The 15,000-nt window shown below is 42.1% G+C and overlaps 1 protein-coding gene across 1 annotated transcript in view; it reads right to left on the reverse strand.

The window, feature by feature from the left end:
• LOC138981802 (uncharacterized) overlaps positions 1-15,000 on the reverse strand; it is a 143,694-nt gene that overhangs the window by 127,645 nt on the left and 1,049 nt on the right. Inside the window, exons 2-5 of the mRNA XM_070354881.1 lie at positions 11,019-11,213; positions 4,809-5,012; positions 2,322-2,468; positions 1,450-1,598 (exon numbers count right to left, since the gene is read on the reverse strand). Coding sequence (XP_070210982.1) covers positions 1,450-1,598; positions 2,322-2,468; positions 4,809-5,012; positions 11,019-11,213 — 695 coding nt within the window. The remainder of the gene's footprint in view (positions 1-1,449; positions 1,599-2,321; positions 2,469-4,808; positions 5,013-11,018; positions 11,214-15,000) is intronic.

Consider the following 15,000-nt stretch of genomic DNA (forward strand, 5'->3'; position numbering starts at 1 on the left):
AACACATTGATAACAGAAAGGACGGTGAGGCTGAGAAAGATTTGTAGGAGGAAGATCTGAGCTCCATGTTTTCCATGGCCCACGCTACATTGATAACAAAAATGACGGGGATGTTGAAGATATGTAGGAGAAGAAACCAAGATCCATGTTGTTCATGGCTCACGTCACCACCTTTGGAGCACACTGATAACAAAGATGACGATGAGGTTGAGAAGGATGTGAACTCGGGGGGAGACGCTGAGCTCCATATTGTACGTGGACGCTACAACCTGAGGAATACATTGGACTAAGATTAGGTTGAGAAAGATAAAAAGGAGGATCTCAGCTCCACGTTATTCACAGCATTCGACAACACATGGGTAACAGATTAATAACAAATAAGACAATAAGGTTTAGACAAAGAGGAGGTCGAGAAAGGGGGGTTGGGAGAGTGAGAGGAAGTTCCGAGCTCAATGTTGTTCATGGCCAACACTACCACGGCCATGATCATGATCATCCTCATCAAGATGATTATGATCAGCAGCAGCGGCAGCTGCAGCAGCAATGAAACCTCATGCTCATCAAAATCATCAACAACAAACATGTTATGGAAATGAAAACCCTTTCTTCCGCTGTTGCAATTATGTGACGAAATTGGATCAGCTCCGGAGTTGATTTTATTGAAGGAAAGAGCCCAAATATCTTGCTACCCTATTACTATACCCTGCTGTGATTTAGAGATCCAAGCTTGTAATCGAATTTCTCCGCACCACATGTTGCAATTACTTGCATTACTTGTGTGACCTGTACCTTCTCAAGGTAGATGACGCTATATATTGACCGCGCCTCTCAAGACGTGCGAGGGAATTTTATTTGAGGTTAAGTGGCATTCCTGCACCGGAAGTTACCCCTTTTAAGTTCGCCCTCGCACTTCCGGGGGACCAAAGGGGAAGCAAAATGAGCTCTCACAAACACGATACTGTGATTTAAACACCAACTGGCGTATCTTTCATGCGTCGATTTCTTTGAGGTGAGCGGAGTTTTAAAATTGCAAATGCCAGTCGATGGTCTTGGTGCAGACAGCTTCAAACGCACACGCATGAATGACAAAACAATCTGGCAACTGGGCGTTTGTTCATATGCTTGGCAAATACGTTTCCTCCACTTTATTTCGCCAGAGAGAGTAACAAACAATCAAACCAACCAACAAGAAGATGGGTGTTCAGTCTCGAATTACTTACAACCATTTTCTAGAGCTACTGCTGACATAGATGTCATTTAACGAAATCAAAAATATCCATTATTCCCGAACATCGTCTACTAAACATAATATTTATTGGGCGAATTAAACTTCGCGAAGTCTACTGCACGAAGCTCGGTGCACAAAGCATTGGCATTGAATTTTCGGTAAAAGGACTTTGTGAAGTCATCGCGAAGGCAACTTCGGCCTCAATTCAGGAAGACAATTACCTGCTGATTGCCCCTGAAGTAGGCTGCCCCACCCCCCACAGCCTTGGCTTCTGACCTCCTGATGTCCGCACTTCCCCCTGCCGCCGTTTTGCCGACCACATCCTTGATGTTCACGTTGAACGGGAAGTAAAAGTAGGGCTCACAGAAATCTACAGAAAATAAAGACAGTGATATACATTATGTCTTGTGCGGAAGACCAGAAGATAAGACATTCAAAAGAAATTAATTCAGTGTTTCCAGTTCCCCGACCGACCCTATAATTTTGTCCCTCCAGATCTTAGATCTTTTTATTGCACTTTAAAAAAAAAAAAATTATCAAAAAATGACAAAACTCGATTATGCATACATTTCAAGGACAGCTACTCTTGTTAGACATCAAGGGGACAGCAGCTCGCTCCGGTTACGGCCAATAAATAGCCACATACGCTAAGATAAAACAAAACATACTCAAAAAACAAAACAAAATTCAATCCTGAAAAAAATACAGATCTTCCGACCCTAATTTGTTGGGCCCTGTCATCGAAAACAAACGCGGGAATGAGTGCAGAAGATGTGTTCGTCAATAACATTTATACAAACCACTACTACCCATAGCGATTATAACATTCGATTTATCTCTGTAATAATCTAATCTTCGGTTTTGACCAAATAAACGTTGTTCATGCCTTCTGTGACTTTCCAATGCGAAATGAGTCAACAGGGTTTGGGAACGACATCTACGATAAAAACAAAACAACAACAACAACAACAACAACAACAACAGCAACAACAACAACAACAACAACAACATTTACACGACCACCACGACCATCATCACCAACACGACTACCACCACTACCATCACCACAACAACAACAACAACATTGACCCACGATGTTGCTCTTGCTCCGAAGTCCCTGTACAGCTGCAGAAGTCGTCGGAGTAAGCAGTCCCTGAGGCACAGGTCATGGTGACATTTTTACCATCCACCGCCCACAGGTATTTCCTCAGGTCACCCGTCACTGGGTACCGGTTACAGTCTGTTGAACAGCAAATAATACTCTTCAGTATCGGTCAACAGCAAACCTTCATAGTTATCAATCACGGTCTGGTGAACAGATGAACCTGCCCTCGCGACCACCTCTCCAAAGCGACCACATGCCAACTCCGACCGCTCTGAAGGATCCCCCATTTTGTGTATAAGTCTAAAATAACGAAGAAAAACTACAATTGAATTTACAATAAACTTCTAAGAAATTACATATTTTTTCTCTTTTTCGTTACTGTATAAAAGTACTGAAAGCCAATTTTGCATACAAGACCTTTCATATATGTACGTTTTAAGGTGAAAACAATAATGTGGACAATGACTTTGGAATAAAATATATGTAATCCAGAGAAGAAAAATCAACAATAACAACAACAACCCCGAAACATATCCATATCAAAAAAAGGAAATATAGGAAAAAACAACCGAATAAAAATTGCCAGAGTAATTAAAGTAAAACAAAATAAAACAGGAACAACACTTGTCAAGTAGTCAAGGTCTCTCATAACAGAAGCCAGACAAACATGAGAAACGTGAACATGTTCCTACCTGCTCTCACTTTTATTTGAGTGTTTGCTTCAACTCAAAATCCCACGCATACGTGAGACTTCATAGAGAGAAATAATCTGCTCGTGCGACATGTCCAAATCACAGAGCGGGATTCTGAATTAATCAAAGAGCTTCCTCGCTCTTGTGCAAGCCTTTGAAGTGTTGACCAAAAAGATTGAACGCAAAGATGGAATACAAAATCCATTCCCACACAGAGTAATGATACCTATAATGTAAAAATACTCTAGGAGAGAGAGGTGGAAAGAGAGAGACAGAGATAGAGAGAGAGAGATTTGATTTGATTTGAACTTTAGTTTACGTTTTTTTCATTTTTTTGATAAATATCTTTGATGACGTCATATCCGGCTTTTGGTAAAAGTTGAGGCCGCACTGTCACGCCCTCATTTTTCAACCAAATTGATTGACATTTTGGTCAAGCAATCTTCGACAAAGTCCGGACTATGGGATTGCATTTCAGCTTGGAAGCTTACAAATTAGTTCATAAGTTTGCTCATTAAAGTTGTCATTAAAATCGAATTTCCGTTACAGATTAGATCGCATTGTATTCTTCATCGTCTCTTGTATTCAAAAGTATATAGATATGTCATGTTTGCTCTACAAATGTGCTCAGAATGGAAGAAAATAGCTTCATTAGGTTTAGACAAAGAGGAGGTCGAGAAAGGGGGGTAGGGAGAGTGAGAGGAGGTTCCGAGCTCAATGTAGTGACCCGCCCCGGTATCCGGGTTAGCCGAGACTATCTAAAGAAGTTGGTTTAAATTTGTGTTTGCATTTTGATAGTGTTATATGTGTCCAATGTTTGACATTTACGATGTTTACTCAAGCATAATTATGCTTATAGGTTTAACATAACACTTTGGCAACTGCCAATTTACCAAGCGGCATCCCTGTTTATTTTTCAGGTACTACTTGACACAGAAATGTAGAATAGACAGTCTCCTCTTCACGGTAACAGAAAACGCAGAAGACTTAAAATAGTCTTATTGTCAGCGCAACCAGTTTGAAGCGCCCCCATTCGTTATTTTCAAGTGTTTGACTGGAGTCTCTGAAGCAATGACGACCCATAGTAAACAACTGTCAAGGAATAGCGCAGTGCGTGTTTAAAGGCACGCGTCCCTCCCTTCACCAACAAAAACTGTCCAAGCTTTTACATGGAATGAAAGCATTATCCAATGTGCATAGGTATCTGCCAGACTTTGTTGAGGGAATTATGGAATGTTTTCAAGTTAAAAGATGTTATCGTGATTCTAAATATGTTTATCATGTATTGTCCCGATCGATTGTTGAATACAACACTCAACAAAATGAAAAGAAATGATGTTCTCATGCCGTGTAGCATCTTGAACGTAATTGTGGCAGTCAACATCATCACTTACACTAGAAGGAATGTACCTTTACAGTTTCCAATGAATGCTTCAGTTCAGCTGAAGCCTCAAAATAATTTGGCGAAGTCGACTCCACGAAGCTGGTTGTACGAAGCTTTGGCACTGAATTTTGGGTAAAACACAGTATTCGCAAAGTCTTCGCGAAGTCGACTTCGGGCTCATATAAGGACAGCCTTCGGGGTTTCAGTATCTCAATTTGACTTAAGATATATTTCTGATGTGGAAAAAAAGTTGCAGATACGAATTATAAAGAGGTGTAACAGAAAGATTTGTTCAACCTTGAATCATTTTATTACATATTTTCCTTATAAGAGTCAACGTCAAACATGTAACCCACTGATGTAACGAGGATGAAGTCACAAACAAAACAATGACGTCACCTGGCGGTTTCGCAGTGACGTTAGCAGAACCGGGAAGACATGCGTCACCACAATCCACATCCTTGATACAAGTTCCCTGGGCGTCAGAATAGCGCTCCCCCGAGGGGCAACAGTTGTACTGCAGTCGATCCCCCGCAGGACAGGAGAAGTAGCCATTGCAGTTCCGTACGTCACGGAACGTCAATTGCCGGTTAAGACAGGGATCTGAAATACAGAAAACATGATTATTTAACAGGAATGCAACATTGTGGAAAATAATGCGTACAAACGAATGCAGCGCTTTGCAAAATAATAATGAGTGAATACGAAGGCAGCATTGTGAAAAATAAAGCATAAAGACGAATGTAGTGCTTTGCACAGCTTTGCGAAGAAAGGAGTGACCACGAATGCAACATAACAAACATAATGCATAAAGACGAATGCAGTACTTTGCAAAGAAATGAGTTAACACGAATGCAGTATATTATGAAAAATTATGCAATAAGACGAATGTAGCCCACTGCACAGTACTGATTGAATACGAATGCGACATTATTGAAAATAACGCATATGGACGAATTCATCACTTTGCAAACCGGCACGGTTGGCTTAGTGGTAAGGCGTCCGCCCCGTGATCGGGAGGTCGTGGGTTCGAACCCCGGCCGGGTCATACCTAAGACTTTAAAATTGGCAATCTAGTGGCTGCTCGGCCTGGCGTCTGGCATTATGGGGTTAGTGCTAGGACTGGTTGGTCCGGTGTCAGAATAATGTGACTGGGTGAGACATGAAGCCTGTGCTGCGACTTCTGTCTTGTGTGTGGCGCACGTTATATGTCAAAGCAGCACCGCCCTGATATGGCCCTTCGTGGTCGGCTGGGCGTTAAGCAAACAAACAAACAAACAAAATCACTTTGCAAAGTAATGAGTGAATGAAAATTAATGCATAAAGACGAATGTCGCGCATTGCAAAGTAACGAGTGAACACGAAAGCGACATTATGGAAAATAAAGCACAAAGCCGAATGCAGCGCTTTGCAAAGAACAAAGCGGACAGAAATTCAGCATAATGAACAATAATGCAATAAGACGATTGTAGCGCTTTGTAATAACGAGTAATAACGAGTGAACACGAATGCGACATAATGGAAAATAACATATAAAGACGAATGCAGCACTTTGCAAAGAAATTAGTAAACACGAATACGACATTCTGAAAAAATAATGTTTTAAAGACAAATGCAGCGCTTTGCTATGACTAGTTTTCTCCCAATCATATGTGTATTTATTCATCATCTGTGTAATAAACAGTATCTTTGATGCAAGCTTTTGAATACAAACATCAGTAGGATTTTAAACTTCACACTATAAATATGTCTCAGAAGGAGGATCTTCTCAGCATTGTTAACGAATCGTAAGCTGTATGCATGGTTTTAGTACTATTTTGTCTCATGAACGTTCAGCTGATGAAGAGTGCACCTGCCCTCAAGACCTCTGAGCTCAAACGCCAAAAACAACCTTCAGACACCGCCTTTCCCTCTATGTCTGTCTCTCTCTCCCTCGTCCCTAAAGCGCCCCAGTCTAACACTAACACACACCGGCATACATTAACACGCCCCCCCCTCCTACCCCCCACAACACATACACACAAACTATCTCTCTCAGTCTCTCTGTCTTTCTCTCTCCCTCTCTGTCTCTGTCTGTCTCTGTCTCTGTCTCTCTCTTTCTCTCTCTTTCCCTCTCTCTGTCTCTGTCTGTCTGTCTCTCTCTCTCTTTCTCTCTCTCTCTCTCTCTCTCTCTCTCTCTCTCTCTCTCTCTCTATGTAAGAAAAGGCGTGGCCTTACACCTCTATCCTTGTAAAATAAAGTTCCATCATCATCATCATCATCATCATCATCATCATCATCATCATCATCATCATCATCATCATCATCATCATCATCATCATCATCATCATCATCTCTCTCTCTCTATCTCTCTGTCTCTCGCTCTCTCTGTCTCTCTGTCTCTCTCTGTCTCTCTGTGTGTGTGTGTGTGTGTCTCTTTCTCTCTCTCTCTCTCTCTCTCTCTCTCTCCCCTCCCCCCATAATCCCCTTCTGCCTTCTATCACCACATCCGTGTTAAACATTTACCACTCTACGTCTCCCTGTGTCTCTGTCACATGTCATCACCAGGATTGTCAGTCCCCTCGTGCACTTCTAACACCAAGACACCACTGGCTCTGCAGGCAAACACGGGTAAACACACACACAGCACACACACACCTTCAAAGGTCAGAGATGCATCAGAATCAGTGCGGCCCAGAATGTCGAGACATGGTGAGCATGTGTGCACGTACTTCCTGAACTCGCACTGCTCTTGCTATCTTGTCATTAAAAGTCAGGGGCGTCCATCAGCCGTTCACTGTTTGTATCTTGTCATGGGGGGTCGGGTGTTAATCCTTCATCACTGTTTGTTAAATCTCCCATCACTGTTGGTATCTTGTCCCAGAGGTCCGGTGTTAATCCTACATCACTGTTAAAAATCCCATCACTGTTTGGATCTTGTCAAGGAGGTCGGGTGTTGGTAGTCAACCTGGCGGTGTCATCACGTGAGCATGAACTTTAAGGAATCTGTGAGGAAACGGCCTCTCCTTTCTGTGCTAGTGTGTTCGGAAAATGCACACTTTGCAGAATGCAAGAAGGAAGAATTTGATGGACAGTTAAAAGTGCACTCATTTTCATAAGAGCGCTTGCCTCTTACGCTGTAGGTTGTGGGTTCGATTCATATCCGAGGCAAATACAAATATCCGAGTATCCGAGCGCTCTCCGGTCCACCCAGCTGGAGTTGGGTACCTGACCCTATTCAGGGTAGGGGGAGGCTAAGGCAGCGAGGGAGAGAAGTGCATGGGCCCCGCTCTCATGAAGCTGTCCCGAGGGAAGTTGAAATCTCTAACATCTCTCTCCCCCACGAACAAAAAAAGTGTTGATGTATCGGATGAGACGATAAACCGAGGTCCCTTCGTGTACACTACATTGGGTATGCACGTTAAAGATCCCACGATTGACAAAAGGGTCTTTCCTGGCAAAATTGTATAGGCGTAGATAAAAATGTCCACCAAAATACCAGTGTGACCTGGAATAATAGGCCGTGAAAGGTGGATGCAGCGCCTATGGGCTGTTGATCTATTGGCCGATGTGAATGCGTGATATATTGTGTAAAAAATTCCATCCCACACGGCATTAGTATAAATCCTCGTAAATAAAAAATAAAATTAATAATTATGGGACTACCTTTACCATTACCTTTACCATTCTCGTGCTCGCGATCATAATTCACCAACATACTTTTTTTTTACATGCGATAATAACACCTCTAACTAGAACACATGCCAATATTCCATGGAATGGCTATTTTGTATGCAAAGATGGATGTTTGTTGTTGTTAGTTGAACTAATTTTGTAACTGACGCCTGTGTTGACCTGCGATTTTGATTTATGAAAAACGATATCCACTTTGTACAGAACGAAGCCAGGCTACTGTTTTGTTCATGTTAGTTCAACTGGAAGTATGCTCTCATTTCGTGAAAAAGGCCTCGGCAGATCTGTGATTGTCGCCATGTGATTGTTTCCATGATTAATCATGTTATGAAATATATCATCATTTGTATTTCAATTACATTCTTTTTATTCAGACAATACAAATGTGTATCCTTCGCACATATAGAAACAGCTATCTCTCTCATTCTCTCTACCTGTGTCTCTGTCTTTATCTTTGTCTCTCTGTCTTCCTTTGTCTCTCTGTGTCTGTTTCTACCTCTCTCTGTCTCAGTCTCTCTCTCTCTGTCTGTCTCCCCCTGTCTCTCTCTCTCTCTTTCTCTCCCCCCCTCCGTCTCTCTCTCTCTCAGCTATCTCTCTCTCTCTCTCTCTCTCTCTGAGCAACTCCCTCCTTTCTTCTCTCGCCGAATCTGTGTTGAACGCACATATTCTGGACCTAATGCACCTTTTTGTTGCTGACTGGAAACAGATTTTGAAAACCGATAAAATGTCCATGGCAGAAACGAAAAAAAAGCCAAGGAAAATAAAACTATTCAACGTTCATTTAAGTTATGTCGAACATCATTCAAGGAGGGGAGATGTGCGAAACAGGAATGTGATTCTCCCATCAATGTCAAAAAGACAGTTCGCAGGGCATGTTGTCAATAAGATGTCAAAAACGGTGGTAGAGGAAGCGCTATTCCCTTAGTGACGCATGCGCATGCATCTCTATTGCGTGTTTCCGGCGGTTCGCAACAGGCCAGATCAAGCGGCTCAAAGGGAGATCACTGTCTAGACACGCGGAGCGGGCGAAGAAAGCCACGTGACACGATCAATAGTCTTGGCGAGCAGAAAAGAGGAAAGGGAGGCTGGTCAAACACAGAGAGAGATGACCTCTTTCACAATCTTCACACCATTCGCGTTAGCGCCTTCGCCTATGTATTCGTCTTCTTCGTCTTTGCGATATAAAAAAGAAAAAAGAAAAAAAAAGAATAAGTCCGCGAGTTTTTATTTCCCTGGCTTTTGTTTGTGAGGCTCAAATACCGCGAGGCTATCGTGGCACACTCTGTGTGGAAATCAAACAGCGCCGTTGGGGGCTTAACTTACTTGGTGTTAAGATCAAATACACACGGCTGAGATCAGTCGTTCCCACTTCTATGGCTTGAAAAGAAAAGAAGATAGTAGGACGAAAATCTGTGTTATGTCCTGGGGAAAAATATAACTATGATGTAGGTTTGGAGTTCCTTTGGTTTGAAACTTTAATGAAATATAGAAGCCTGCAGTACTTTTTTCTTCTTGTCAAATTCACACTGCTAAGATAAGTCTTCTTCACTCCTGCAACTTGAAAAGAAGAGAAGACAGTTGGGAGATATTCTGTGTAATGACTTGAGGAAAATAATGACTATGCTTTAGATTCGAACTGTATTCGGTACAATATTGGACAAGAAACGGACATTCTGCAAGCTTTGACCCCCCCTTCCCCCTTTGGTTAGTGGTTGTTGATGATCAAATACACACGGGTAAGAACAATCGTCTTCGTTTTGATGACTTAACAAGAAAGAAGACAATAGGATTTACATATATGTAATGTTCTGAGGAGGAAAATTATAACTAAGCTGTAGGTTGGTTTAAACAGTGTTTTATTCAACAATGTATGGATATGATATATAATCAGCAAGTTTAGGATCAACAACAAGCTAGAAGCTTATAGTGGAGATCCCAAAAGGAGAAACAAACGTACGGATGATAATATCTTACGGCGAGACTTTTAACAGATTGCTCTTTAAACCAAAAATGTGCATAATACTATATACATATAATTATATATATATACATCACAATAAAAAGTTCACCACCAAGCCAGCTTGTCTCATCTTTTGTTTCCAAATGTTCGGCCCGCAGGCCTTCTTCAAAGGTACACAGACCAAGCCTAATTATATATAATTATAATTATATAATTAATTATATACAATTATATTTATACATATACTGTAGGTTCTGAGTTTTTTTGAAAGAAAACTGATAGAAATACAGAATCTGGTGGGTTTTTTTTAGTCAAATGCATACACCTTAAGATCAGTCGTCTTCACGTCAAAGACTCGAACGAATGGGACAACCATCGAAAGAAACTCTCCGTCGTCCCACGAGGAAATGTATCGATAAGCTTTAGGTTCTGAGTTTTATATTGAGAAAACGGAATTTAAAAAAAAATCTGTATGTCTTGGTTTGTGGATATTAATGATTAAATACCCACTGCTAAGATCAATAGTCTTAACTCCTATTACTTGAGAGAAAAGTATTACAACCCCCCCCCCCCCAAGGAGTGAGGCACTAAAATCACTGTGCTGTAGATTCTTTCTTCTTCGTCTTTTAATTATCTTAATTGAATCCGGAGTCTACTTCGCGAATTTGTGTGTGTTAAATTTTACCTAAAAGGCTTTTTTGCAGGCTTCAGAACACCTAGGCGTGAACAAGGAGAACTAGATGCAAGGGGTCACTTATTGTTGGGACATCTGGGCCGAGTTGCACAAGAAAGTTACCAACTGGGAGGGTGTCAGCCGCGGTGTTGGATTGGTTGAAATTGAGATTTGTTGTGATTTGTTGTGATTTCCACGTATCAGACCCCGCGGTTTGTTCTCCCCCGTTTGGGTGGCACCCACTTTCCGGGTTCGTGCACCTCAGCCCTGAACATGGAGAACAATGAGGCAAGTGGTCACTTACTGTTCGGACAGTCGGACTCGCTGGGCCAAACGCACTGTTTGACTTTCTGTGACCACAGGAGACCTCGGGTACATTCCTTGACCTGTCCATCCAGACGGCCCTCCCCACCCAGGGTACAGTGAACAAACAGGTGGCAATAGCGGGGGTGGTAGGAGTACCCGGACCCCGTGGATGTATCACATTGTTCGCACAGTTCTGAAACAGAAGAGAGAAAAAAAGAACACTCGTATGATATATGTCACGAAAGGACGATCTTCCATTGCAGGTGTCCCTCCCTTAAGGCGGTCCTTCGTTCAGCCCGAAGTCAACTTCGCGAAGTCTTGTTATCGAACATTCAGTGCTAAAGCTAAGTGTGGACAGCTTTGCGAAGTCTTGTTATCGAACATTCAGTGCTGAAGCTAAGTGTGGACAGCTTTGCGAAGTCTTGTTATCGAACATTCAGTGCTGAAGCTAAGTGTGGACAGCTTTGCGAAGTCTTGTTATCGAACATTCAGTGCTAAAGCTAAGTGTGGACAGCTTTGCGAAGTCTTGTTATCGAACATTCAGTGCTGAAGCTAAGTGTGGACAGCTTTGCGAAGTCTTGTTATCGAACATTCAGTGCTAAAGCTAAGTGTGGACAGCTTTGCGAAGTATACTTCGCGAAGTCGACTTCGCGCCCAATTAGTGACAGGCTTAACAGACCAGGATAAGCCATATTGGTAGTAGGGACATTTAAATAAACACTATACAACCAACCAACCCTTCCTTAAAAGGATATTTTATTTTAACAAAGGAATGCGGCATCGAAAACAATTGACGAAACCCGTCACATTATTCAAGCACCAAACAATACGATTGGTGCACCTGTGATGACGGGACACCGTATGTAGACCTGACAAATAGACATTGCAGGTGTCCTTGCTTGGGAGGAATGAGATGACACCTTCAAAGGACCAGATCAAAGTGTCCGTACGTTGCAAGTGTCCGTTCATGGGAGGAATGAGAGGACATCCTTTTGGGGGGGGGGGATGAGTGGAATGATGACAGCACACATCAATTATACCTTACAATTAGCGTTTACTAATGCCTGATTTTAAAAGTCGTGCTGAGGTGGTCATCATAGATGGGGATTTTTTATATTCCCCGTGGTAATGGTTGCTTCACATTGCAGTTTTGTTTTGCCTTGACAGCAGAAGAGCTTGCTTTCATGCGATACATTTCTGATTTTAATTCATGATATTATTACAGTGTAGAGAATGTCCTTCACATTTCTTCAGTTCACATTATTTTGCCAGAAAAACAAAATCTCCAATCGGTCGTCGAAGAGCAAATAGTACGTGCTAGGCGCAATGTTCCTACACTCGCCAGCCACAGCTAACAGCTGATGACTAGTTGTCTTGGCTAAATAGTCATGAACGCACCGGGTTTGTTTTGTTTGTTTGTTTGTGTTTTTGTTGTTGTTAGTAATCCCTTTCACATTTGATTACTTTTGTCTGTAATTTTATTTTCTTGTCCACCCCCCCCCCCCCCTCACCCCGTCTCTTTCTGTTTCTTTTCTCGCTTCCGTTCAGGCAAAATGTTTTTGTTAAAATAAACTCTGGACACGACATCACTCATCACCTGCTACCTACGTCATCTCCATGCTAAAGTTTCTGTCATGTATGTAATGTTATACATAGTTTGGTGGGCTCTTCACATTTACTGCCCCCCCCCCTCCACACACACACACATCATTTAATCTCTCTATTTTTTCGATTAAGAGGGGTGTGTGACGTACCTACGTCATCCTATTTTTAGAGCGCCTCACTTACATTTGTTCCGGCAGCTCCACGCAGGCTGGTTAAAAACAACAACAATAAAAACAACAGTTTGGAAATCTATATATATATACGACTTGTGTCTGTTTGTGTGTGTGTGTGTGTGTGTGTGTGTGTATTCGCGATGCACGGCCAAAGTTCTCGATGGATCTGCTTCAAATTTGGTGGGCATATTCAGGTAGACCCCGGACACAACCTTGTCGATGAGAAATTTCAACACGTGCTCTCAGCGCGCAGCGCTGAACCGATTGTTATTTATTTCTGTTCATCTTCCCAGATCCATTCCCACTAACTCTTCCTTATCTTCTTCAGTGTTTTGCGTTTATCTCCCTTCCTTCGTGTGGCGTCAATCCATATTCCCGCTACTACTTTTAGAAGGTCACTGTCCACAACGCTTTCATCCCAGCGAAGCCGGATATTCCCGTTACTATTTTTAGAAGGTCACTGTCCACAACGCTTTCATCCCGGCGAAGCCGGGTATTCCTCTACTTCTACCCGGCGAAGCTGGGTATTCGGCTCTACTTCTTTCCAGCGAAGCCGGGTATCATTCGGCTCTACTTCTTTCCGGCGAAGCCGGGTACCCGGCGAAGCGGGTATTCATTCTAGTACAGAATAAATGTGCTGTCACATCAACTGCATCTATCTTATTTGCCAAATATTTTATGGGATCTTTAGGGTCCACTGTTTTTAAGAAAAGACGAATTTGTTTGAAATTTAAGCCTGTTTAATCATAACATGTGCATGTGATTTCTTGTCTTCAAAGCCTCCTTTGACATTCAAGTATTATCAACCTACTATAAACTAACAGTTCAGATGCGCGTGCGCCGTCCAGATGAAAATATAAAACTGTTGATTTTTTTATCCTGGAAAAAAACGCTGTCATATACGCGTGGAGGTTCTGTCCTAACTCTCGACTCGACTAACAGTCATTTGACAGCTTATTTCCTTGAGCAGAACATTGGGCTATTCTCTGTTTTTCATGATACTTTGAAAGGAAGAAAATGACACAGATTTCCCGCTGTGGAACAACGTGTTTAAGTATATTGAATAACAGACGATTACCCGCTTCGCCGGGTACCGGCTTCGACGGGAAGAAGTAGAGCCGAATACCAGGCTGCGCCTGGGACCCGGCTTTGCCGGGTGTACGCCGGCTTTGCCGGCGCACGAAGGAAAGGAGATAAACGCGCAAAACACTGGAGACCTTCTAAAAATAGTAACGTGCAGTGACCTTCTAAAAATAGTAACGTAGTAACGGGAATATGGATTGACGCCACACGGAGGAAGGGAGATAATCGCGGCTGAAAACACTGGAGAAGATAAGGAAGAGTTACTGGTAGTGGATCCCGACAACAAAAACAAAAAACAAAACAAAAATCGGTTCAGCGCGCACAGCGCTGCGCGCTGAGAGCACGTGTTGAAATATCTCATCGATGAGGTTGTGTCCGGGGTGTAGCTGAATACGGTGTCCAAATTTGAAAAAGATCCACCGAGAACTTTGGCCGTGCATCGCGAACAGACAGACAGACAGACAGACAGACAGACACTAGTCGTATATATATATATATAGATAATAATGAATAAAATTCAAATCGAGAGTTTTTACGTCTTATCTTTATTTTGTTCTTTAACTGCAAACGTTCCAGTCTGTGTGTATTTGTTATTTGTACATGCCTTACATTTCCATGTAAATAGCCTTGTTTGTTTCCATATTCATGTATCATTACTTAACCTAGAATACAGTAGAACTCGCTTCAATGTCAAACAAATCAAATCATGACCAAAAGGGTAATACGGATAACTACAAAACATTACCATATTACAGGAAATTGTTGTTTTCGAATCTTAGAATCAAAGCGCTAACCGTTTTACATTCAAATCCCCACTAAAAGTAACAGTTTGAGCTAAAAATACAAATGTAATCTGTGCACTGCTGATGCCACTATATTATAAACCCTTATCTGGGGTCCTCCAGTCTTTTTCACAATGGAGTTCATGTTTTGGGGTTTGAAACAATGCATGGTTCTCTAAGGACCTTTAACAAATGAAAGTACACACATAAACACACACACACACACAAACACACACACACACTCACATACACAACACTCACACACACACACTCACATACACAACACACACACACACACACACACACACACACACACACACATACTCACATACACAAC

This window comes from Littorina saxatilis, linkage group LG12 (genome assembly GCF_037325665.1).
Source record: "Littorina saxatilis isolate snail1 linkage group LG12, US_GU_Lsax_2.0, whole genome shotgun sequence".
In the NCBI taxonomy this organism is placed as follows: domain Eukaryota; kingdom Metazoa; phylum Mollusca; class Gastropoda; order Littorinimorpha; family Littorinidae; genus Littorina; species Littorina saxatilis.